This window comes from Archocentrus centrarchus, chromosome 12 (genome assembly GCF_007364275.1).
Source record: "Archocentrus centrarchus isolate MPI-CPG fArcCen1 chromosome 12, fArcCen1, whole genome shotgun sequence".
Taxonomy (NCBI): domain Eukaryota; kingdom Metazoa; phylum Chordata; class Actinopteri; order Cichliformes; family Cichlidae; genus Archocentrus; species Archocentrus centrarchus.
The window spans coordinates 9,837,004-9,863,599 of record NC_044357.1 but is presented as its reverse complement, the minus strand read 5'-3'; the positions used below and the strand labels follow the sequence as shown (position 1 = coordinate 9,863,599).

Genomic DNA, 26,596 nt, shown 5'->3' with positions numbered 1-26,596 from the left:
ATTGAAAAACTAGTTCAACTCTTAGCTTTAACTCAGAGCTCTCATGATTTGGGTGACTTTGCCTTTCACCCCGTCGCCTTAGACATACAACTGAGGCCATTTCACCTGGAAGCAAAGAGAAATCCTGAGCTTCCTGTTGTTCTGTTGTGTTGGTGTGAATGTGGCTTAGCTGTTGATTATTGCTCGCAGCCCACTCAGCTGTGATAGGAGACTGTGATGATGACTGTTTGGTTCAATTACCCAGTGACCAGTAGGGTGTGTTGTGACACACATAGACTTGGCACTAATCCATTATCAGTTCTTGCTTTGGGTGTGGGCTTTGATAAGAATGGCTTTTACTGAAACAATTGAGCCCGGGGATGAATTACCCATCAAAGTCATGTGAGGAAATCCAGGAAAACCAGAGCTGGAAGCACGTGAGGTGTTTATGTGGGGCAGTACACCAGGCATAGAGATAGACAGCGCTGACCTCTGGTGGGTAAAAAATTGAAGACTCAGTAAATGACTGAAAAGTTTAATTATTACAGTCTTCACTTAAAGGATAAGTATCTTATCGATCATTGTTGATGCACTGCCAGTAAATGTTAGAAACCCTGGCAAGAAGCCAATGGTCAGTATTACCAGAAACATGTTGTTCCTTGTGATTGTTTTTCTGAAACAGGTTTTTTTTTTTTTTTTTTTTAAAGAGAAAAAAAAAAAAAACTTAATTTGAAAAAATTAGTGCAAAATATAAAATAATAATAAAAAAATAAAGTTAAGACACTGAAACATTACACAGATAAATAGAAAACAAATTCTGAGCAATTTAAACAAAAACAAAAAAAAAACAAAACAAAAAGGAAACACAAGCAATTCAGAAACGATCAAAGGACAAGAAATCCTCTGAGGGCGCAAACCTCCACCATGGCAGCTCACTCTCTCACTCATTTACTTTTAAGCAAATAGTAATATAGTTTTATGTATTCATTTTGTTTGCTCTGATTTTGTTAAATGCACTGTTAAAAACAACTGCAGGCTTTTGTTGTTTACCCTGTTGAAACCTATTTTAATATATTTGACATAATTTTGAGTATTATTATTATCATTGTTATTATTTATTTATGTGGATTCATCTCTTTCACTTGATAGGACTTTCTTGAAGATATAATGCATTTTTCTTAAAGGTTGTGTGTAATGGAAAAAGCTTCAGCTTTAGAGAAGCCAGAATGGCTCCACCTGTGGATCTGAGGATGCCAGCAGCTTCATTTTGGGGGTCAGCATTTCTTCTCTGTAGCTTGGGGCCAGAGCCATCATGATTTTAAAATGATCAATAAAAGGGGTGCAGGCAGGGGGCAGGGAGCCTAAAGTGTTTATGTACCCTGATGATATTTTGGCAGTGGTAGTAGACCCTAGGGACTCACTACCAGCCCTGTTGAAGTGCATTGAGATATAGCTAAATATGGCTTTAAATTCTCACAGTCAAACATGAAGCATCTGGGCATTTGATTACAAACCTTGATGATATAATGTCTTTGAATATGGACCCTCTTCAAAAAATAAAGATGAACCTAGATAAATGGGGAAGACTGGAGTAAAATTAATGTTATTAAAATGGTGGTTGCACCAAAATTCAATTACATATCCAGGATGCTACCAGTTACTATTGCACTGCACTTATTTGAACAATATGATAGACTTGTCAAAGACTTTTTATGGGATAAAAAGAGACCGAGGATTAATATCAGAAAGATGTGGTCACCAAAAGAAGAAGGAGGTATGGGATTACCCAATGGTCGCATATACAATTTATCATTTGAAATCTCAGATTAGTAAAACACTGGATAGTGAACTGAGCTGGATCGAGATCGAACAGGAATTGACCAACCCCATTTGAACCTCTTGATGCCCTCTCTTATAGCTCAAAGAATATCAACAATCATCAAATCCAGTAACATCCTACTCTAGAGCAGTCTGGAGGGAGATTCATAAGATATATGGCATTTCTCACTTACGACAACCATACTCTCCTGTCTGGCACAACATTGCGGGGCAAATTCTGAAAAAAAACAAACAGCATAAAACGATATGCTGGAATCAATAGTTTGCAAAAGGAATACACAGAATAAGTGATCTCTGTGTGGAGGGAGTGTTTGCTTCATTTGATCATATTATGCAAAAGTTCTGTTTTTGGACGTACTTTCAGTTTAGAGATTGTTTTACAAAAGCAAACTTTAATTACAATGGGAATCCACTCACCCAAATGCTGAATTGCCCCCAACACATTGCACAGAGCTGCCTCATTTTACAGAACATTTAATGTATGCAAGAAAATATCTCTGATAATATGAGGATTGTCTGGCAGAAAGACCTGGGCTGTGATTTCAGTAAAGAAGAATCGAAAAATCTTATCAAATACAGGAAAACACATGAGAGAGGCAAAAGGGAAACTTATCCCATATAAGTTAATTCATAGATTTTATTTTACTCCCTCCAAACTACATTTTGGGAATGTAAATTGATTCACCCAGAAGGTCCTGGACCATCTGAGTAGATGGCTTGGCGTAGTAATTCCCCTATCACCAAGATTTATATATATATATATATATATATATATATATATATATATATATATATATATATATATATATATATTTATTTTATTTATTTATTTTTTTATATATATATTTTTTTTTATATACATAATATGAGAGAGAGCCAAGACTGGGCTGCCATCTGATTAAACCAGCAAGAGGCGTCGCATTTTGGACTTGCTGAGATAAGAGAGGGGCTCGACAATAATTATTGCATGATCTGCAAAAGAGGGATTTTGTTTTGTTCATGGATCCAGTCATTATTGTCATGCATGCAGCAAATATATTTCCGTTCACTTTTCTGAAACCAAACATTGGTTTAAAAGTCAAAGTCAGAACAGTTTTGTTCATAATCACTGATTACAATCAGTAACTGACTCTGTGTTGGTGCTACGCTGACCTTTGCAGACAAGTCCAGCTGTAAGGTGTCTAAATCGGTGGAACAACTGGAAATGTAGGCTACTCTTGTTCATGCTTATGCTTGTGCTGGTCCTTTAGCGTTACTTCTGCACGGATGGCTTTAATTCATTGTGGGCAAAGCACTTCTCTGCAGTGAAATGAAACTGTTATAAAGAGAACAGTCCACTGCAGCCATTGTCTGAGCTTCTTATCTGAGCAACCTTTATCTGTTATTTTCCTAACACGTTCCTCTTTGTGGTTAACTCTGCTGTCTTTGTTCCCTTTCATGTTCTGACTTAGTTTTCAAGTAATCACAGAGGTGATTTCGTAATTGTTCTAACTGTAGGCATGTAAGGATACTAATTAGAATACTGGTATTCAGTGTCAGAGCACAGCCAGCCCTACAGGAGACAAGTCAACAACACTGGGAAAAGGAGGGCTCTTTCCAGGAACAGAATGGGCTTTTGCAGGCTGACGACCTATGTAACCATAAATGGTCTGCATATTGCATGACTCTGCATTGCATGACTTAACAGAAGTTTTTGCATTTTCCTCAGAAAACAAGAATGTACTTTATGTTGAGTAATCAAACGAAACCGATGCCTCTTTTGAGCGCTCTTCCATGTAGTGAGCAGGGTAGCGGCCTGTTTTAATTTACCTTATTTGCTTATTAAATATTTTTCCAAGAATTGTCTGGAAAGGCTGCTAAGAAATACACATCACTATTCTCACTGTGCATTGTATCAGCCAGACAGTTCCCTCCTACAGTCCCACAGTCAATTAATGTGATGGAATAAAAAGGACATCATGTAGTTTCCCACACCATCACCGTTTATTTGTCTTAGGATTAGTCGTTAACTTGAAAAGTTATTGTGCAGTCAGAAATATATGTGTCCTGAAAGTAATAACTTCTTTTTATTATCAGTTGTTCATCGTTGAACTGGCAGGTCATTCCAAGTAGGTCACTGCAGTAAAGCCTGCAGCTTGTTTCAGGTGAGCAGAATCATTGGATTTGTACACTGAACTAAAGCAGAAGTGAAAAAATGATTAATCTTTTTATTGCTCTTCTGTTTCAATGTTTGACAAACTTCCTCCTGAGCACGTACTCAAGTAAAGAGAGTTTAAAGTCTGCTGACAGACATTAATAGAAACCCTTAGTATTGTGTTCCTATTGTCCCATATTGCACAGTAAATAAAAAGGCTGGAATTCCATGAAATATTATATCACTCATTGTTAATTCAACCCATTGTTCTTTCTTTCTCTGAGGTGCTTTTTCTTTCTGTATTTGCACAGCTTGTGAAATCACTTTGGCATTCTGCAGATTTCTGCTTCCTCCAGCCTCACAATTTGTGACACAGGCAAACTCATCTCTTCATTGTGAATCAAAGCATGGGTATTTATTTGCAAAACATCATTCATGTACAACTGGAGACAATGAATATTTGTATTTGCACATGATTTATTATATACATTATCTATGTATCTATGTATATTTTTTGAATTATACATTTTATTTTAAATTGTAAGTAACATGTGCACTCACTGTGTGTGGAAGTTCACTTTACCTTTTTGTCTTTTAGTTTTACAAGACACATCAAAACTTTTCATTACACAGTTGCTGATATCCAGTATAATAATCTTCAATGTTGTTTATTAAATGTCATATTCCCTGAAGCTGACCAAAAGAACAAGATCATGAATATAAGCGGTGGAAAAAAATGGATGGATGGATATATTTTCAGAATATCACAATTTTTGTTATTATACTATTTCTGTAAGCATCCCGGATGTTAAACAGGTTGCTATCCAGTTAATTGGAGTTTCCAATTCCAAGAAGAAAAGTCAGGGTTTTCCCGAGTTTTCAAAATGGGCCCTCGGCGAGTAAAGCAGTATTTGTGCATGTATAATTACAACAATGAATCTGTGTTACTTACAGTAACAGAAGTAATATGATTATGATTTAAGCAAATTAAACCCCACTTTAAAAAACTGTATACAAACATTTTAATCTAAAGTCCTGGTGCCAAATTTTCAAATGCATTCACTTGTATGGTGAAACAAATGGCCAGCTGGTTTATTTGTGCCACCTTGTGCTCACATATACTAACCTGAGTCTTTTTTGGCTATTGCTGTTGAGAGACTAATTCAGAGAACAAACACGAGAAGGGTTACTGTGGTTTAAATATTAGCATCACTTGATAAAGACTGCTTTTGTGGTAGATTAAGATAAGATTTCCTGCATGCTGGAAACTCCTTTTTATCACTTTGAGTCTGACAATTCTCCAGTTCCAAGTTCACTATTTCCTTATTGTGTTTATAGTGAAGGTGAGTTTTTTTTGGTGTGTTGTTCAGCTTCCGTCACCAGGGGAATTACACAAATTACCAAATGAACTAAGAGGCATTGTTCACTCTCCCAAAGTGATAATAGATTAAAGTGATTACATTTAAAAAAAAATCTTCTGCCTTCAGTTTGTATCTCTCTTTAATTTTATAGTTTCTTCCTGTGACTGTGCAGTTTTGTTGCCAGATTGTAAAGGCAGAACTTCCAAACTGTGCATTCAGGTCTAATACAAACAAGCTAGAAACTTGTAACCCTATGGTGAAATGTGATTTCTTGCTAAACCTTGAAGTTAGTTAACATCATTTCAGTCGTTGCTGTTAATTTCTGCTTTTTAACTTCCCTCAAGACAGATTGGGACACAACTGCAGAAGCAGCTCTTAAGCTAATGTTGCAAAAACAGAGATGTTCTCACAGAAAAATAAACAATTTTTCCAACCACAGGCAGAAAAACTGAAAACTAAAATATATATTTGTTCATTTTTAAGTTCTTGTACACATCCAAAGAATCACATGCACCGTCAGTCGCCTTGGCTCAGTTTATAAACAGTAAGGTTAGAATGCACTTGCAGTAAAATGTGCTACAAGTGCAGTCTTGCACTTTTCTTATTTTGAGTCACGATGAGTTCACTGTACTCAAATGGCCTCCACAGTCACCAGATCTCAATCCAAAGGAGCACCTTTGGAATGTGGTGGAACAGGAGATTCACATCCTGAATGTGCAGCTGATTAATCTGACTTTGAATGTTTTCATGTTGTAAAATCTCTGAGGAATGTTTCCAGCACCTTGCTGAATCTGTGCCATGAAGAATTAAGCCATTTCTGAAATGGATCCAACCTGGTATTGGCCAGGTGTACCTAAAAAGTTTCCAGTAAAAATGCAGAGGCAGTGTATCAAAAATGAAGCACATGCAATAATTCAGTAGTTTGTTGAATTGCCTTTGGCAGGAATGACTTGAGGTAATCATTTTCCATATGATTTTATCAGTCTTTGTGGAGGCATTTTAACCCACTCTTCGTTACAGTGTTGATTCAGTTCATTGAGGTTTGTGGACATTCATTTGTGCACAGCACTCTTAAGGTCCTATCACAGCATTTCAGTCAAGCTGAGGTCTGGACTTTGCATCAGGCTTCAGCTGTCACACAGATGGCCTCACATTTGACTCTAAAATATTTTGATGTACAGAGGAGTTCATGGTCGACTCGATGACTGCAAGGCGCCCAGGTCCTGTGTCTGTAAAACAAGCCCAACTCATCATCCATTCACCACCGTGCTTCACACCTGGTATAAGGCATTATGCTGTGGTTGGATTTCTCCAAACGTGGTGCTGTGCATTATTGGCCAAACATCTCCACTTTGGTCTCCATTGTTCCAGAAGTTTTGTAGTTTGTAAATCTAAAATGCTTCCATGTTCATTTTAGAGAGAAGAGGCTTTCTACTGGTCACTCTGCCAAACAAGCCATACTTATTCAGCCTTTTTTGATTTGTACTGTCATGAACTTTAACATTTCACATGCTAATTGACGCCTGTAGAATCTGAAATGTAGTTCTTGGATTTTTTTTTTTTTTGGTGGTCTTGAATGTTTTCCACTTGTGAATAATCTGTATAATGATGGACCTAATTTATTTTAATAAAATAAGATGGTTTGTTTGTGCATCCAAACCCAGTGTGGTAAACAGCAGCATATAAACAGCACTGAAGTATAAAAACATGTGGGATTAGTTCCAAATACACACTTTTAGAATGTGTCAGTGTATATGAAATGTGTCTTTCCATCATAGACCATCATGACTCATGTGCTTTAGTTAATCCTTGAGCTTAAGGAGTATAAGCATGGTATTCATGTCACTAGTTGCACATAGTTGTTATTATTATTCAGGTTGATGGTGTTCTCTCAGACTTGTTCCTGTTGTTATCACAGTGTCACAGGCTTCTGTGACAAATGAATCAAAGCCATTGTATATACAAAAGCTACAGGAATCCCCACCCAAAACTTATGTTTGACCATGTTTCTGTCTTTGTTTCCTCATTGCCCAACTGTGTATCACAAATATAACCTATTACTTATTTACTTGTTCCTCTGTGGCCTTAAGCAGGATTTGCTTTTAGTTTTCTTCTTTATTGTGCGTGCATTTTTGAAGCCATGCATGTGATCTCCCCCAACATTTGAATCCCTTTACAGGCAGCAAAATGCATCTCAGTGAAAATCAGCAACCAAACACTTGAACAAGGATCAAGAAACAAAACCAGGTGGTGTGGCAATTTATTTTGTGAGGGCACCTCTGATCTCACCAAAGTCACCAGAGTCCAAACATCATAACGCAGAGCAGTGATGAAAACCCACATGAGCCCGGAAACCCCAAGTGGCCACATCAACAGCAACGACCAAGAAGCAGAGTATTCTTGCATACTGAGGCAGAAACATCTACACAAGTACCCGAGGCCCTCAGTAACACCCAACAGAGGCCAGCACATCCCAATCCTGCACAGGTAGCATGGGCACCCAGACTTCCTATTTTCAGAATCTTTCTCAAGTTCTTTCATTTTAGTGTTGCAATGCTGCAGGCCAGTAACCACAACATAAAGTGAAACACAAAGACACCCCTGTATGCTTAAAAGCCTTTTCATAAGAACTACATTCATTTCAATAAAGAGAGATTATCAGGAAGAGTTGAACATTATTCAGCTAAGCTATATGACTCTGATGGCCGATCGAAGCAGAACGGAATCCCGGCAATGATAGGAATTTGGGAAGGATGCAGAGTGGAGACTGGTTTGAAGAAGTGGACAGACGGATGATTGGGACTAGTGCAACGATGGTAGCTTTGAGTTTGACAGCAGAGGAAAGCAGAAGTGATGAGAAGAATAAACCAGCAGCCAAATATCCAGGAAAGCAGACAGAGGAGCGAATACAGGTCTTCCTTATTGGACTTACGCATAAGTTTCATGAGATAACACTAACATCGCTGCCAACCTGGCGCAGTCCATCTTTTAAGCGAAAAGCCAAATAATTAAAAGGGAAACCTGGTGGGCTTGTCTCTCATGGCCAAAGCTGAAGGTGATAATCATGAACCACAATGTGCCGCATTTAAGTCGGCATAGGGGCCATTGTTGCATATCGGTTCTTTCTCTATCTCCTTTTACTGCCATTATTTCCATTGTTGGGATGCAACAAGTTTGTGTTGAGCAGAATGAAGGATAAGGTGCAGAAAAGCCAAATGTAAAATCTCCATAGAAGGTTGCAGAGTCTCAGGAGATTAATATGATTAAAATAACTATATACAGTGTATCACAAAAGTGAGTGCACCCCTCACATTTCTGCAGATATTTAAGTATATCTTTTCATGGGACAACACTGACAAAATGACACTTTGACACAATGAAAATTAGTCTGTGTGCAGCTTATATAAAAGCGTAAATTTATTCTTCCCTCAAAATAACTCAATATACAGCCATTAATGTCTAAACCAGTGGCAACAAAAGTGAGTACACCCCTTAGTGAAAGTTCCTGAAGTGTCAATATTTTGTGTGGCCACCATTATTTTCCAGAACTGCCTAAACTCTCCTGGACATGGAGGTTACCAGAGCTTCACAGGTTGCCACTGGAATGCTTTTCCACTCCTCCATGATGACATCACGGAGCTGGCGGATATTCGAGACTTTGCGCTCCTCCACCTTCCGCTTGAGGATGCCCCAAAGATGTTCTATTGGGTTTAAGTCTGGAGACATGCTTGGCCAGTCCATCACCTTTACCCTCAGCCTCATCAATAAAACAGTGGTTGCCTTAGAGGTGTGTTTGGGGTCATTATCATGCTGGAACACTGCCCTGCGACCCACTTTCTGGAGGGAGGGGATCATACTCTGCTTCATTATTTCACAGTACATATTGGAGTTCATGTACTGCTGCACTCATGCAGCCCCAGACCATGGCATTCCCACCATCATGCTTGACTGTAGGCATGACACACTTATCTTTGTACTCCTCACCTGATCGCTGCCACACATGCTTGAGACCATCTGAACCAAACAAATTAATCTTGGTCTCATCAGACTATAGGACATGGTTCCAGTAATCCATGTCCTTTGTTGACATGTCTTCAGCAAACTGTTTGCGGGCTTTCTTGTGTACAGACTTCAGAAGTGGCTTCCTTCTGGGGTGACAGCCATGCAGACCAATTTGATGTAGTGTGCGGCGTATGGTCTGAACAGTGACAGGCTGACCCCCCACCTCTTCAATCTCTGCAGCAATGCTGACAGCACTCCTGCGTCTATCTTTCAGAGACAGCATTTGGATGTGACGCTGAGCACGTGCACTCAGCTTCTTTGGACGACCAACGCGAGGTCTGTTCTGAGTGGACCCTGCTCTTTTAAAATGCTGGATGATCTTGGCCACTGTGCTGCAGCTCAGTTTCAGGGTGTTGGCAATCTTCTTGTAGAGCAACAATTCGTCTTTTAAGATCCTCAGAGAGTTCTTTGCCATGAGGTGCCATGTGCAAACTTTCAGTGACCAGTATGAGAGAGTGTGAGAGCTGTGTTACAAAATTGAACACACCTGCTCCCTACGTACACCTGAGACCTAGTAACACTAACGAGTCACATGACATTTAGGAGGGGAAATGACAAGCAGTGCTCAATTTGGACATTTACGGGTGTAGTCTCTTAGGGGTGTACTCACATTTGTTGCCGCTGGTTTAGACATTAATGGCTGTATATTGAGTTATTTTGAGGGAAGAATAAATTTACACTGTTATATAAGCTGCACACAGACTAATTTTCATTGTTTCAAAGTGTCATTTTGTCAGTGTTGTCCCATGAAAAGATATACTTAAATATCTGCAGAAATGTGAGGGGTGCACTCACTTTTGTGATACAGTGTATATACAAAATGCCTTCAGATCATGCTTGAATAAAAGTGACAAATAACATTGAAATAATAACTCAAAAAGAAAATATAGTTCCATAAATAAATCCCTAGAACAAACTACAGAGATTAATATCACATTTCTGACTGTTGCCAAAGAGACAACTGCCACAAGTGACACATTCCTTGCTTGTTTCCTAAAAAGGATCCTAGGCTCAATCGCATGGTCGAAAACAGTAACTGACTGGGGGGAAAAAAAAAAAGCATTGCCTTCAAAACATGTAGAAGAACGATAGAGGAATGATGGAGCACTTGCTCTGCCCCCACTGAGGGCGAGGCCTTTGGTCCCTCACACAGTATAAAGAGGCTGAGGATGTGCGAAACCCTGAGAGAGCATCTGAAACCTTCACAGGTAACAAGATGTTTTCTTTTCTGAGCTATGTTTAATGTGACATGAATTTAAGAAAGAAAACACGATTATGTTTTGTTGTTTTTTTTTTGTTTCAGAAATGCTTTTTTCTGTCCTGTTTATGCTGGGCATCTGCCTGGTGCCTGCTCAGCTTAAACCAGCAGGTAAGTCTTCACACTGCTGTTTGTTCAGTAATATTGATGCTTAACTGATTTCTTTTTCCCTGTCACATCACAAGGTTGTTGATTTTCTTTATTTCTTTGCAGGTGAATATCTTGGCAGCCCTTTCCTTCAGCAATCTTTTGAAGAAGCAAGGAAAATTGTGGATGATGCATACAAGTACTCCAGAGAAGAGTAAGTTCATCTCATAGGCTTTCTTTTAAAGTAACCCTGCACAGCTACACAGTGAAAAGCTGTTTCTTTTGCTTGTAAGCCAGTAGTAACACTATAACTCATCAGTTGAAAGAAAAAGAAGAAGTTGTGAAATCTCCAAACAGACCTCCAGGTTCCACCTTCTTCTTCAGCTATGTGGCTTTTCCCCCTCCAGGAGTCTGAGACGAGTCCGCAGGGACGTGGTGAGTCCTCATGATGCCCTTCGACTCCTGAAGCAGCCTCGCGGTGACACACGCTCAGCTGTAAGATCCGCAGACTACATGACACAAACCATCCGTCTGGTGCAGGAGAAGGTGCATCATGTGCACAAGCGCTCACTCAATGTTACAGGTCAGACATGCAGCACATACACAGAGACAACATGCACAGTGTTTGTGGTAACTTTTCCTGGTTTGGTTTCACAGTCTGGGGCAGGGTTATAATAGTTTTGGATTTTACATTATAGTTTAGTTTTAGTTAGTTTTTACTTTTATTTCTCTAATTCAGTTAGTTTTAATTAGTTTTCAGAGAGGTTTTGCTCGTTTTTATTAGTTTTTATTTTTGGTTTCATGCTTAGTTTTAGTTAGTTTCAGTATTAGTTTTAGTATTTTCATACCTGATCAGGTGCAAGATTCAAGGCGCAAAAGTGACTATTGTGTAATGAAAACTTGACAAAAGATACAGTTTAAAGAAATATAGTCAACAACCAACTGTTCACAAGACATGCTAAATTTGTGTAATATTAAGGACACACATGAACATCAACAGGGAGAAACAAAGAAAAACATGAACTCCCAAACTCAATAAATTCTACAATAAACTCCACAATAAACTTCAGCATCAGTGCAGCAGATTAATAACGCCTACATGTGGTGTTAAACAAAAACAAACTCTTTGAAGGAGTCAAAGCTCAAATCCAGCTGCATCCTGATGTTCTCACCACCTGAAGCTGCTTCTGTTTTAGAGCTAGCTTGGTTAGATGCTCGCTAATTAAACCTGCAGGGTCTTTGCGGCCTCTGTACACAACCTACAGAAGTTGCCGACCTCATGTCCGCATTTATGCTTGTGTAGCTGGATTGTGTGTGTTAATTACCTTATGGTCGTGTGCAGGTGTTTGTACTCAAAGAACCTCCATACGGGACTCTGCCGCTTTCTCGGCAGACCGCAGCCATTACTTTGCGGACCAGCGCGGCGAGCGCACGCACATGCGCACTCACACAGTTGTCCTGTGGCGCTCCCAGCTTAAACTCGGAGAGCGGAAACAATGATTTCATATCAATCCACAAGGCTTAAAAAACCCCCCCAAAAAAACAAGTAAATGAAAGTCAGTTTATCGATAATTTCAGTTAGTTTTAGTTAGTTTTGTAAACTCACAATTCAGTTTTAATTAGTTATCGTTTTTTCCTTTTAATTATAGTTTTTATTTATTTCAGTTAACGACAATGTTTTTTCAATTTCAGTTTTCGTTATTTCGTTCGTTTTCGTTAACTATAATAACCCTGGTCTGGGGGTTTTGTGTTTTGTAATGCAGACACAACTGAGCACTTCAAAGCTTTAATTAACTGCACATGCACATGCTTTGTGGATCCATTAAATATTTATGTGACATTTTTCAGATTTGCTCACTCCCGAGGATCTGGAAAAACTTGCTGAAATAACTGGATGTGCAGTTCAAGTCAAAGCACCGCAGTGCGTCACCACACCAAACCTCAACAAGTACCGCACAATCACCAGCATCTGCAACAACCTGTAAGAGAAACCCTGTATTATAACTCCTGCAGCACTTCTTTTATGAAATTATTGAACACTATTCTAAAATTCCAACATATAATATAAAACTTAAAGTTTGTATTTTTCCTGTAAAAATTGTTAAGCATTAATATTTTATTAAGAGAAAATTACAACATTAACAGTCATGTGACCTATTTTAATTTCTTGTTTAATTGATAATGTGAAAAAAATTATTGTATGTTATATTTCCAAAAAGAACCTCATGGGATCTTGTGAGGAATTGATTGATTTTGAGACTGAGTAGAGCGGACATTCTAAGGAAAGGCTTCTGAATTAAAACTACAGTAAACATCTGAGAACAATTATTGCAGAAGATGTGCACACTTCCCTTGGAGTTTCTCAAGTTGTGTTTCCAAACTTTGTCATTTCTTGTTTTCTTTCAGAAACAATCCTCGCCTCGGTGCCTCCAACACCCCCTTCACCCGCTGGCTGCCTGCTGAATATGACGACGGCATCTCCCAACCCAAAGGATGGAACAGAACCCGGAAATTCAACAACTTCTTGCTTCCACTGGTAGGACAGATATGTCAGAACTGAATTTTGATGAATATAAATGCTAGGTTTTATGTCAAAACTGTGCACTTTTTTTCTTCACTCTCAGGTGCGACAAGTGTCCAACAGCATCCTGAGCACAACAGACGCAGGCGTGTCCAATGACACCCAAAACTCTTACTTGGTGACTTTCTTTGGTCAGTGGAATGACCACGATCTCACCTTCGCAGCTGTCTCGCCCAGCATCCGCTCCTTCAGCAATGGGGTGAACTGTGAGGAGAGCTGTGAGAGCACTGAGCCGTGCATCCCCATCCCGGTTAGTGTTGAAACAACAAACCAAATGGTGACGTGTTGTTTTCACTCTATGTGACCGGTGGTTTTCTCACTCACTTTCTCTTGTCTACAAACAGCTTCCACCTGGTGACTCCCATTTGTCTGTCTCGAAGTGCATGCCTACGTTCAGATCCGCCCCCGCTTGCGGGACAGGATACAGTGCTTTGAATTTCGGTGGAGAACCCAACCAGAGAGAGCAGATCAACGCACTGACAGCCTTCCTCGATCTCAGTCAGGTGTACGGCTCTGAGGATAAGCTTGCACTGACTCTTCGCAATCTCACTGACAATGGTGGCTTGTTGCGGGTGAATGCAGAGTTCAGAGATAACGGGCGTGAGCTGCTGCCCTTCCACAGTCTCCAGGTGAAAATGTGTGCTACTCGCAGAAGAGTCACCAATGATACAAACGCCAGGGAGATTCCTTGTTTCATTGCAGGTTAGTCATCTCAGGAGTTTTTTCATTTGTGCTGACTCACTTTTTGAATCAGCCTCAAGTGGTTGTTTAAAGAACTGCAGTGGCAGCTCACTTAAAAATTTAGAATCTAATCAATGTTCAAAAATGTGATGCTTGTTTTATTTCTGTCCGTGAGGTGATGTTCGTGTGGATGAAAACATTGCTCTGACATCCATTCACACACTGTTTTTACGTGAGCATAACCGCCTTGCTCGTGCACTGAAGAGGCTAAACCCACAATGGGACAGTGAGACGCTCTACCAAGAGACACGCAAGATCATGGGTGCTTACACACAGGTAGTTAAACTTCAGAGTCAGCTTTTATATTCTCTATCATGTGACATTTGCTCAAATTAAATCACTGTCTTTCTCAGGTGTTCGTGTTCAGAGACTACCTGCCACACATCGTTGGTATTGATGCAGTGCGCAGACAGCTTGGCCGCTACCCAGGCTACAATCCAAACGTTGACCCCAGCATCTCCAATGTCTTTGCAACCGCAGCTTACCGATTCGCCCACTTAACTGTTCAACCACTTGTACCCCGTCTGGATACAAACTTCAGGGAGCATCCTCAGTTCCCCAGTGTGCCCCTGTTTAAGGCCTTCTTCACACCCTGGAGAATTGCTTTTGAAGGTGAGTTACATGAAGAAAACCTGTTGGATTTTTTTTCTTTTCTGTCTCAAACTGTCAGACTAATTTTTCTCTTCTGTTTCCAGGTGGAATTGACCCTCTGCTGCGTGGTTTGATCAGCCAGCCTGCTAAACTGAACACCCAGGATCACATGCTGGTGAACGCACTGAGAGAGAGGCTGTTTCAGTTTGTACAGCATATAGCCTTGGACCTGGGTTCTCTCAACATGCAGCGAGGGCGTGACCATGGCATCCCTGGTACATCCCTCATTTGCGTTCATGTTTTTCCTTCTAGTGTTTCATCACTTTATGATTGTGCTCAACTGTGCTAACTTTATATCTTTTACTCCTTCAGGCTACAACGCCTGGCGCAGGTTCTGTGGTCTGTCTCAGCCCAGGAATGAGGCGGAGCTGGGTCAGGTCCTGAACAACAACAATCTGGCCCGCAGGCTCCTGGAGCTCTATGGAACCCCTGACAACATTGATGTTTGGCTCGGAGGTGTTGCAGAGCCATTTGTGCGAGGTGGCCGTGTTGGGCCTCTGTTTGCCTGCCTCATCGCAACCCAGTTCCAGAGGATCCGCCAGGGTGACAGGTCTGTATGTCCCTGAATACTCGCAATCCAATATTGGATATGGTTTTTATAATTTATATCTCAGATCATCAATGTGCTTCTTTTGTTTCTAGAAAACTAACATAAACCCAGTGAAAGTATAAAGTCACAATCCTTGTTAATATACTTTTAATTTATTTTATGTCATTAATAACATTATGGCATTCCAGATACAATTTCTGTTGACACAAATTTTTTTCCTTTAACCTCTCTCAGGCTCTGGTACGAGAAGCCGGGTGTTTTCACCGCACTGCAGAGAAATGCTCTGTCTCGTGCCACATTGTCCAAAATTATTTGTGACAACACTGGGATTCAATCTGTCACCCGTGATGCCTTCATTGTCCTTTCAAATAGTAACCAGCTTGTGCCATGCTCAGGGATCCCTCGCCTGAATCTGGCTGCCTGGCGAGAGAGACAATGCAGCTCAGGTGAGTCAACAAGATACTCATCACTGCCTTCGCAGTGATTTGTCACCTGCTATAACTCGGTGATTTATTCCTTCTGTTATATGAAAGCCTTTGTGTAACCCATAGTATTTGATCTTTCAGGTGAACCTGGCTGTTTTGAATTCAGTGAAGCAGAGGTGAGTATTAATCACAATTTAAGAGCACAGCAGGCGCGGGAGGCAAAACAGGTTGTCCACCAATCAGAAGGTCGGTGGTTTGATCCCTGGCTCTGCCAACCTGCCTGTTGAAGTGCCCTCGGGCAAGATACTGAACCCCACAATCACATTCCAATGCATCCATCTGAGCACAGCCATCTGAGTGTGGACTTAAGCACTTTTAACCTAATGTTGACACACTCACACACCAGTGGATGGACTTGGATGGATGCATTAGAGTGAATGAGGCTTGTAGTTAGAATGTGCTTTGAGGGCTCAAATTGAGTAGAAAAGTTGTGATGTCCTTAGTTTAAAGACATAAATAAGTTGAGAAATCAGTTCGTAGTTAAATAAATAGGCTAATCTCATTGTAAATCCGATGTGTAAAAAGCAAGCTAGCTTTCTCAGCTGAGAAACAGCAAAGCACTGCTTTTATCTTAAATGAGCTCTAAACGCTTGTTCCTTGGGAAACGTTTGTCTTTTTACAATAAAAGAAAAAATATTAAAAGAGAACCTCCATAAAAGACAAGAAAAGCAAGCCTTGTTTTTGGAGCTATCTTTATTTTGTTCACTAGCTTTCTAGTGCAAGGCATACAGGCTCACATGTTGTGAGGACAGCACGAAAGTGCTGTATAAGTATCAGTCCATTTGTTTCACATCTTGGTAAATCTGATCCCCTAAAACATAAAAAAAACATTCATGGTTTACTGATACATGCAGACTTGTTCATTAACCTTCTGAAATCTCTTGATATACAGGATCTGAACGAAGCAGAAAATCAGGACTTTGAGGGCAATGAGGTAGTCGAGGACCTCAAGGACAATGTGGTCATCGAAGGCCTTTGGCGCAATAAGGTATTCTACTCCCTTATCTTATTATGCCACTGTCAGTTCATCCTCAATTTACAATGCTGAATGTTTTCTGAATAGCTCAAAATATCTAAATAATATCACATTTAAATGTATATAGACATGATACTTACAAAGCAGTTTTAATAGGAACATATACATAAAATATCGTGCAAGGTGGAAAAAAGCAAAATTCAATAAATATCAGCAAAATTTTATGTATGGCCTTATTGAAAACAGCTGTTAACTGTGGCACACATGAGCTTAGTTTTGACCTTGAGTTTGAAAAGTTGTCCCAGATAATCCTCAGAGACAATTGTAATGAGTCAGAGCTGGAAATGTGAATACATTTTTTAAAAAGCCTGCAATATTCAATACATGTTTAGAGTATTCTGAAGTGATTTACATTGTTGTTTCTCTTTAGTTCCAATAGGACTTCTCCAGCATTCTTGCCTGAGTACATCCATCTTCAGAGGAAATCATTTGTTTCCATCATCCCATCTACATCTGTCAGGGAGTTCAGTGCTGGTCATCAGAGGAGTGGTGCTTCAGCTGAGAATGGGAGCCCAACTGTCGCTTGAGGCCAGCATTGTGACCACAGCTTCCTCTCATGACAAAAACACTGAACTGCACTTTCCTGCACACCAGTGGTCTGTCTGTCTTTGAACTGTTATCATTATTCAGCACCGGACTTTGCTTTACATTAATTAGGTCATAAAAATTGAGCATTATTAGGGGGAAAATATTGCTTTTTTCTTTATGGCTAGGTTAGGGCACATTGTACAACTGCACACATTTTACATTACTCCGAGAGATTAACAGAGTCCTTGAATTTTAGCAAGTAGCTTAAAAATGTAAAATGTGATTTCAACAGATATGTTCGGCTCTGTTACTGCATGCAGGCTATTGTACAAAATTTGTAATTTGTCAGGTTGGATGATGGGATTTACTAGTATTATTATGATTACCTTTGAATGCCTTGAAACTGTTATATACTTTCCTTTCTCTACAAAGCTTTTATTCCTTGCAGCTTGTCCATCTTATGTTGCAGTATGCATTCAATAAAGAAACTGAGCTGCAGTAAACATTGTGCTCCTGGCTTCTTGTCAATGAGTCAAAGGAAATTATTTATGGTGTGAACCGCAAACTCTCATGACACTTTACCATTCTCTTGGGTTTCACCTGATGGTTTTCTCAGTGTTTTTTTTTTTTTTTAAGAGAATGGAGGTTCTCAGAGCAAACACATACACATTTAGTAGTTGTAGCATATATAGAGAAACCCCATTTGTTTTCCTTTTTTCCCACATAACACATAATTCCAGCAAAACAGGTAAACAGACAGCAGGTCACCCAATAACCAACAAGCATAAGAAAAATGAAAAACAAAAAAAATCAAAAGACACAAAAAAGGAGGGTGGGGGGGTGGGGGGCATGTTGTCCTTTATGTGATTACAAAGTTCAGGCCTGTGGGGTCGAGTCTGTCCAGAAGTGGTTTCCATATCTCGATAAATACCTTGCTGTCATCTTGTAGCGTGTAGGTAATTTTTCCATTGGGAGAATTCTCAAAAGCTCCTTATACCAGTCACTCAATGCGGGGGCATCCTGTGATATCCAGAACTTGAGGATGGCCTTCCTTGCAGCATGTAGGCATATCCCTATCATTTTGGTGTTCTTTGCACTGTCCACTTTAGCGGCCAGAATGCAGTGAAAGGGTGATAATTCTAGGTTATGCCCCATCAAAGAGGTCACCCAACCCCGTACATCATCCCAAAACTTCTCAATCTTTGCACATTTCCAGAACATGTGTGTGAGTACCAAGCTCTAGATTACATTTATTACAGGTCGAAGAACCTAGCCCCAGCCTGCCCCTCAATGCTGGCGTAATGTGGAGCCTATGAAGTATTTTAAATTGTGTCTCTCTGTCCACACTGCATGTCAGAATATTATGTGTGTTTTTCAAGATTGCTGTCCAGGTATCATCCTCAATATGCCAATCTAGATCTATTTGCCATTGTCTGCGTATACGGTCACAAGACCAGTCTAAGTTCAACCCAAGATTCTTGTAGACATGAGAGATAAATTTCTTTGATTTGGTCCTAATAAGGATGTCTCCTAAGAACGATGTCTTCGGGACCCTAACATTTATATGTATAAAGTGTCTTATCTGTAGAAAGCGGTAGAAATGAGATTGTTGTAAACTATATTTACTCTTCAGGTTTTCAAATGATTCTATTACATCTCCTTCAAAGAATCTAGCAAGACAATCTAGACCCTTATCTCGCCACACTTTGAACACTGGGTCCTGATGGGATGGGGGAAATCAGGGTTGCTCCACATAGGAGCTAGCAAAGAGAAGTGATTTTTCAGTTTAAAATATGTCTTGATCTTGTTCCTTGTATTTAGTGTATTCAGTACTATATAATTGTTTTGGACCTCAATTTTTGCCTTCTTATAGCTAACAAAGGGCAGTCTTTAAGGTTCAACATACCACAATCCTTCGATTCTACATCGAGCCATGTGTTAGTACTATCTGGATTCACCCATTATTTCAGGTATCTTATTTGAGCCGCCCAACAATACAAATGCATGTTAGGGACTGCAAGTCCTCCTCCTTCCTTACTTCTTTGTACCCTACCTAATTTCATTCTAATCTTTTTCACCTGCCATATGAAGTGTGTAAACACCTTATTAAGGTTTGTAAAAAAAAACTACTTGGGATTGAGTTTGGTAACATTTGAAGAGTGTATAACATCCTGGGTAATATATTAATTTTGAGCACACTCATCCTGCCCAGCCAGGAGACAGATAGCATTCCCCACCTAAGTAGGTCCTCCCTTACTCCAGCCATGATTGGATCCAGTTTAAGTGTAACCAGTTTTTTAAGAGAAGGGCTGATACTTAGTCCAAGATACATTATTCCTGCTGGTGACCAATGGAAGGGGAAGTTACTAGGCATTGTAGAACCTGTCATAGCCCCAAACCACATGGCCTCTGTCTTTGACAAATTAACCTTAAAACCTCCCACGTGTCGGGAACTGCTCTAAACATTCCATCAGGTGTGGGATGGACGTATCAATCTTATCCAGAAACAGAAGTACATCATCTGCATAGAGAGATTTTATGTATTTTATCTCCGACCTCTATCCCCTTTATCTTGGTTTCAGTTCTTGTAAGCTATGCAAACATCTCAATAGCATTGAGGGTTTAGAGGGGGCTCAGTGGGCACCCCTGTCGGGTTCCTCGCTCCAGGGGGAAGGGATCTGAACAATGGGAATTCACAATTATGGAGGCTTTAGGGAATCGATACAATAGTTTTACCAATTCAATGAATCCCATCCCAATTTTATATTTGTCCAAGACACACAAAAGAAAAGGCCATTTGACTCTATCGAAGGCTTTTAATGAGTCCAGGGACATAACTAATCCCTGTATGGCATTATTACTGGCAAACTGTATCATATTCATAAGCCTTCTGATATTGTGAAAGGAATTTCTTCCCTTGATGAATCCTGTTTGATCAGGCTTCACCAGACAATCATTGGTTTGAGCCTGCGGGTCAACACCTTGGCCAGAATCTTTGCATCTACATTGATGAGTGAGATGGGCCTGTAAGAAGCCGGGTCTTCTGGTTCTTTGTGTTTTTTCAGGACTAGTCAAATGTTAGCAAAGTGACAATGTTTCTGGCAACAGAACTAGCAACTGGCAACAACAATATGGTATTAAAGCTGTAGTTAAAAGCTTTAGCTAGATAGGTAGTAAGAATATACTACTTATGTGCTTTAAACCATTCAGCTGTATATCCATCAGGGCCCAGCGATTTCCCACTACGCATTAATGCTATAGCCTCCATTATTTCCCTTTCCCTTATGGGTCTACCCATAATGGCTTGCTGGTCTTCCGTCAGTGTTGGCAGCTTGACTCCAGAGAGGAAGTCATCCAGTTGCTCTTTTGTGCTATTGTTATCAGATTTGTATAAAGATTTGTAAAACGGCACAAATACAGAGCTAATATTTTTCTTATCAAAGTATCTGCTATCCCCCGCATCGCTGATACTTGCTATATTATTATGTTGTCTCTGGATTAGCAGGTGTGCCAGGTATTTGCTGGGTTTATTTCCACGTTGTTTCTGGTAGAATAACGACCTCACAGCCTTTTCATTTATGATTGAATCCAGAGCAGCTCTAATAGTTTGTACCTTAACGAGATTTGCTTTAGTGGGTTGGGATTTATGAGTAGCTTCTGCCTGTTTTAGATCCATTTCCAATTTATTTTGTTTCATCTGCAGTGTTTTCTTACGATGCACCATATATGAAATAATGAACCCTCTTAAATAAGCCTTTGCAGATTCCCATGTTTCACTAGTATTGTTTATAGCAAAAATTTGTTTTATTTCATTAAGTAAGTAAATATGATGGGAAGCACCACCGTGGTTTGTCAGCTATAGTGTCAGTCATTGACAATTGTAGGAAAACTGGGGCATGGTCACTGATATGAATTGACCCTATAGAGCAGTTACTTGTCCCATAATCTGAGGTGGTACAAAGAAAAATCGATTCTTGAATACGAATTGTGCGGATTAGAATACAACGTAAAATTCCTATTTAATGGATTCAGAGTTCTCCACACATCAACCAATGATGTGTTACTTAACATTTTTGCCAGCGATGCCCTTGTACTTGATTTTCTTGGTGCGTTAGTGGGGACCTATCTTTCTTTTCAACAAGACAACAGTTAAAATCGCCGTCCAGCACTGTTATAGAATTCTTATACTCCTCCAGTTCAGCTGCTACATTTGTCCAGAATGATGGGGGGGTGGCGGGTTAGGTCCATAAATATTCATCAATCTAATAGGCATACCCCAAACGAACCCTCAAATTAGGATGTATCTGCCTTCAGAGTCCTGTTTATAAGACTCAAGCACAAAAGGGACCGCTCTGTGTATCAATATGGCTACGCCCCCTGCTATTAGAGGAGAAGGAGGAATAGAAGGCCTGGCCTACCCGTTCTCGCTTAAGTTTTGAGTGCTCCTTATCTACCAGGTGGGTCTCCTGAAGAAATGCAATTTGTATCTTTTCCTTTTTTAGAAAGCTTAATATCTTTTTACATTTTATTGGGTGATGTATCCCTTTAACATTAAAAGTGCAGAGTTTGATATTGTTCATATCTGACTTTTGGCTGTTCCTGCTCCCATTTTTATGTTACCTAAGATTATTTTACCCGTTTTTATTAGTGGAATGAGACTTCCCTTCCTTAAAGGCACCTAAACTTACACCTAGAAAACTAGAAAAAAGGGGGAAAAAAAGAAACGACACAAAAAACACACGGACCTGCTGTAACTTTAACCTAACTTTGGGGTGCATGTGAAATCTCCCCTCTTCCAGCATCAGCCCCTCCTCTTCTTTCACCTGAGCCTTATTAGTAGGAAGAGCCAGAGATCCCACCCTTGCATGTTATCTCGATTATTTTACAAAGGCAGAAAATTAAGCAACATCCTTTAAACTACAGTTTTAAGCTATGCAGAATAATTTTGTTAAACCAGTTCAAACAAAACCGCCGTCTTCTGTTTAGAATTCAACATAAAGAACCGAATATGTAACGATATTTGTTCATTTGTCCATCATATCCCCGTTTTCTATATCTCCTTCATATACCTCTGGGCCTCCGGTGCAGTTTTGAAGAGATGAACTTTATTATTGTGTGAGATGCGTAGCGCGGCAGGGAAAAGCATCCTGTAGGGAAAACTCAACGCTCTGAAGGATTTTTTCACCTCGTTACACTCACGTCTGGATCTATTCTCATGGTCCTCCATCCTGTTGATGACCTCTCTCAGCTGTACCTTGGTGGGCTCCAGTTTGGCTCGTAGCTCAGTCACTGTATCCACCGTGTCGGATATTCTTTGTTCCGCGTCCTCCACTCGTTGCTCTATCACCTTCACATTTTCACACACTGAATTTACAGACTTGGCTATTTGGTCGAGTTTTGGGTCCAAGCTGGAGCTAAGCTTAACAAAGACCCCCTTACTTACCTTGTCAACCAGACTGTCAATGTCCTCCTTCTCCACCATTTTGTCAGGCTTGTTAGCTTCTTGGTTCGACTGAATTCTTCGATTTTTCACTCGCAGAATCCGCTTACTGTCTGGCGTCTTTCCCCAGAGTTCACGCAGTGACATATCTCTTGACTTTGTACTGTCTTAGCTGCATTAATATGCCTCAAATATGCCAAAAAAATATTGCTAGCTTGGGAGCTCAGCTCCTGCGCTCCTACTCTCTCCGCATCACATGACCCTCTCTTTCTCAGTATTTTAAATCAGTTTCAGCAATCAGCATGGCTACTTTTTCTCTTATTTCCAGTTCCAACTCCTTGTACCTGACCATTTCAGTGGAATGTACTTTTTGTTTCTTGGGCCACTTAATATTGACCTGTGAATCATTAAAGCAAAAAAAAAACTAATTCAATCAATGATCCAGTACTATATCTACTTATAACAGAACCAATATGAACCAATTCCACAGTCAACTGTTAGTGGTACTATAACAAAGTGGAAGTGATTGGGAACAACGGTAACTACCACAAAGTGGTAGGCCACAAAAAAATCACAGAGTGGGGTCAGCATATGCTGAGGCGCAGTGTGCACAGAGGTCACCAACTTTCTGCAGAGTCAGTTGCTACAGACCTTCAAACTTCATGTGGCCTTCAGATTAGCTCAAGAACAGTGTGTAGAGAGCTTCATGGAATGGGTTTCCATTGCCGAGCAGCTGCATCTAAGCCTTACATTACCACGCACAATGCACAGTGTTGGATGCAGTGGTGTAAAGCACACCACCACTGGCTCTAGAGCAGCAGAGATGTGTTCTCTGGAGTGATGAATCACGCTTCTCTGTCTGGCAATCTGATGGATGAGTCTGGGTTTGGTGGTTTCTCAAGTTGTGTGAGAACGGTACTTCTCTGACTGCACTGTGCCAATTATAAAGTTTGGTGGAGAGGGATCATGGTGCAGGGTTATTTTTCAGGAGATTTTCAGGCCCCTTAGTTCCAGTGAAAGGAACTCTTAATGTTTCAGAATACCAAGACATTTTCAAAAATTTCATGCTCCCAAATTTGTGGGAACAGTTTGGGGATGACCCCTTCCTGTTCCAACATGACTGTGCACCAGTGCACAAAGACATGAATGAGCAAGTTTGGTGTGGAAGAACTTGACTGGCCTCCCAGACATTGATTAAATCTTTCCCTTTTTTAAATTTATAATATCTTAATTTCTTTAAATCAGTTTGTGCATACCATCCCACTTTATGAAAGTAATGTCTTATTGTTTCTTTTTAAGTAAGCTCAAAGCTTCAAAGTGCATCTGTTGCAGAAATGTTCTGGTGAAAAGCTGAAACACCTACATGACCTGTTTAAGTAAATGAGGAAAAAATTACATCTTGGTTTATTTGCTGATTTACAAGGTGTGCAGTTTTGTTATTGTAAATGTATTACAGCACAGAAGTCTGAACCTGACCATCATGCATTGGTTGTGATGGAAATGATGGACAAACACTTACTTGCTAAGATTTGTACCTGTGGTTAGCTTACTGCAGGTTTTCCAGCCCACCTGGGCTGCATGTGTTCACACTGCAGAAGGAAAATGGAGTATCCAGAGGAAACAGGGGTGAACTTGGGAAGAAACATGCAAACTTGTACGGGAATGAGGGACTAAGATTTAGACTCCAAACTTTCTTGCTGAGTGCTGACAACATCCTCAAAGTCCATCAGTGCATTTATTCTCATGTTTTTAATACTTTGTTGAGCCAGAAACCCTCAAACTGTTGCAAGATTCTGCAAATCTGTTTCTAATACTTTGTTGCACCAGAAAACCTCAAACTGTTGCAAGATTCTGCAAATCTGTCCATAAACTGAATTTTGTGTTTACTTTCTTGATGAATGAAAATAGTATGACAGTGGATGAATAGTGATTTACTATCATTACAAAGTCATTACTGACCTTTATTGCTTTTCATCATGTGTCTTGCCATCCCAGCTGCCACTCACACCCCCAGTTTGCCACTTTCACTGTCCATCCATCCATTCACTTCCACTTACCCCGTTCACGGTCGTGGGGAGGCTGAAGCCTGAAGGAGGGCGTTTAGACGTGTAAACACCAGGAAAGCGGCTGGACCAGACGGTATTAGTGGACGTGTCCTTAAGACCTGCGCTGACCAGCTGGCACCTGTGTTTACACTGATATTCAACCTCTCACTGAAACTGTGTGTGATTCCCACCTGCTTTAAAAAGTCCATCATCTAGGGGGAGCGGGCCGCCCTCTGCAGTGGGGGCGAGGGCGCCAACCTCGGGTGCTGCAGTGCTCCGGGATGCTGTCACCGCGGCCCCGGGCTCACCTCCCCCTGCCCTGTGCTGGGGTGTGGGAGGTCGGGGTGCCTATTGAGCCAGCGGACAGCTGGCTCTCTTCTTCCAGGATTCTTCCTGGTCATATGCCCCCCCCCCCTCCCCCTCCCCATACACAAACACACACACACACACACACACAGAATACACATCACTCACAGATGTAGGATGGAGAGGCCACGTGGAGAGCTGCACCACCACTTGCCTCTCCGTTTTAATTGCACTTTAGTCATTATAACTCACAACACATACACACTTACAACCTGATACACATAGGACCTTTGGGGCAGGCATGTTACTCAGAGGTTGATGAGATGGGCCGCTGAGGTGGCCCCACTCGGATCCTCGTCACTGTCTGTCTCCAAATTTTATTTGCACTTTAGACATGGAGGGTTTTGGGGGGGCAGTGTGGGCAAGCACTGACGACCAACAGTTGGCGCTTGTGGCATAACTGTCCCCTCAATTTTAACTGCACCCTATACACCTCATTCACTCACAAACATTAACACATAGACCTACAAGTTGGGGAGGAGGAGGGGTGGATGGGTCATCTTACACCCCGATTTCTTGCGTCTCGCCCGGGGTAGGGGTCGGGTGGTTCCTTGGGGACCGGGCTGGTGGCGTCCTCGGGTCGCTGTTGGCCCTGGGGTGGTTTCCACTTGCCCCGCCTTCAGAGGGTGGGTAGCTATGGATGAATGTGTGTCTTTGTGTATTTGTCACCGTCTCCGTGAGTATGGGTGGGTGAGTGAATGTGTATGTATGGCATATCTGTGTGTGGGTAAGTATGTATGGGCATGTATGAGTATCTGTGTATAAATGTGTACACGGGTGTCTGGGTGTGTTTGTATGTATGGCTGGACCTGGGTCTGGGCCTTGTGCCTTGCCTCCTGGCCGCTCCTTGCTGGTTGCCTCCTCCCCCCTACCCCCCTGGGATGGGGGTGCCTCGGGGTTCCTGGGTGGGGCTGGGTGTTCTGGCGTGGGTGCTGGCCTGCCCCCCTTGGGGGTGCGGTGCGGGGCTGCGTTGGCTTCTTCGGCGTGGGGGGGGGCTCGGTGGAGGGTCGGGCGGTCCTTGGGTGCCGTGGGCCCGGGAGCCCTGCCGCCAGCCAGTGCAGGGGGCTGGCCGCTGGGGGGGGGCTGGCTTCTCATCGCCTTGGGTTCCCTGGAGCCCTCGCTCCTCGACTGGGGGGGGCTCCGTCTGAGACCACCCTCTCCCGTCTGCTGGGGTAGGTGTGCGGTTGTCTTTGGACTGAGTGGCCGGGGGTCTTCCTGGCTCTTGGTGGGCTGCTGGTGGCCTGGGTTTCCGGGGGCTTTCCGTACCTGCCTCTGGCTTCTGATGGGTGGAGCTGCAGCGTTTTGCCCTCATTGGTAAGTACGTTCCATGACACAGACACAAACATGACACAGACACAAACGCCCACTCAATCACAACTCAACAAAATTGTTGGTGTGCGTAACATGCTTTGTTAGTTTTGTTTTTCACACACAAATTTATTTTTGCAAGTAT

General features: G+C 41.2%; 1 protein-coding gene across 1 annotated transcript; it reads left to right on the top strand.

Annotated features, from left to right (window-relative positions):
* The first annotated feature begins 10,557 nt into the window (after positions 1-10,557).
* LOC115789166 (eosinophil peroxidase-like) lies at positions 10,558-17,795 on the top strand. The gene is made up of 16 exons (XM_030742431.1): positions 10,558-10,583; positions 10,679-10,744; positions 10,847-10,934; positions 11,128-11,303; positions 12,569-12,701; positions 13,127-13,256; positions 13,345-13,551; positions 13,646-14,003; positions 14,158-14,318; positions 14,396-14,654; positions 14,738-14,908; positions 15,006-15,243; positions 15,478-15,689; positions 15,810-15,844; positions 16,621-16,716; positions 17,135-17,795. Exons 2-16 carry the CDS (start codon positions 10,681-10,683, stop codon positions 17,141-17,143), a joined length of 2,337 nt encoding a protein of 778 aa, XP_030598291.1. The 5' UTR covers positions 10,558-10,583; positions 10,679-10,680; the 3' UTR covers positions 17,144-17,795.
* Positions 17,796-26,596: the final 8,801 nt, after the last annotated feature.

Excerpts from the sequence above, each read along its gene's own strand:
- LOC115789166 (XM_030742431.1), top strand. The coding sequence starts at position 10,681 with ATGCTTTTTTCTGTCCTGTTTATGCTGGGCATCTGCCTGGTGCCTGCT. Across the intron at positions 13,552-13,645 it reads AGCCGTGCATCCCCATCCCG|CTTCCACCTGGTGACTCCCA; the intron begins GTTAGTGTTGAA and ends GTCTACAAACAG. Across the intron at positions 14,655-14,737 it reads CTGGAGAATTGCTTTTGAAG|GTGGAATTGACCCTCTGCTG; the intron begins GTGAGTTACATG and ends TTCTGTTTCCAG.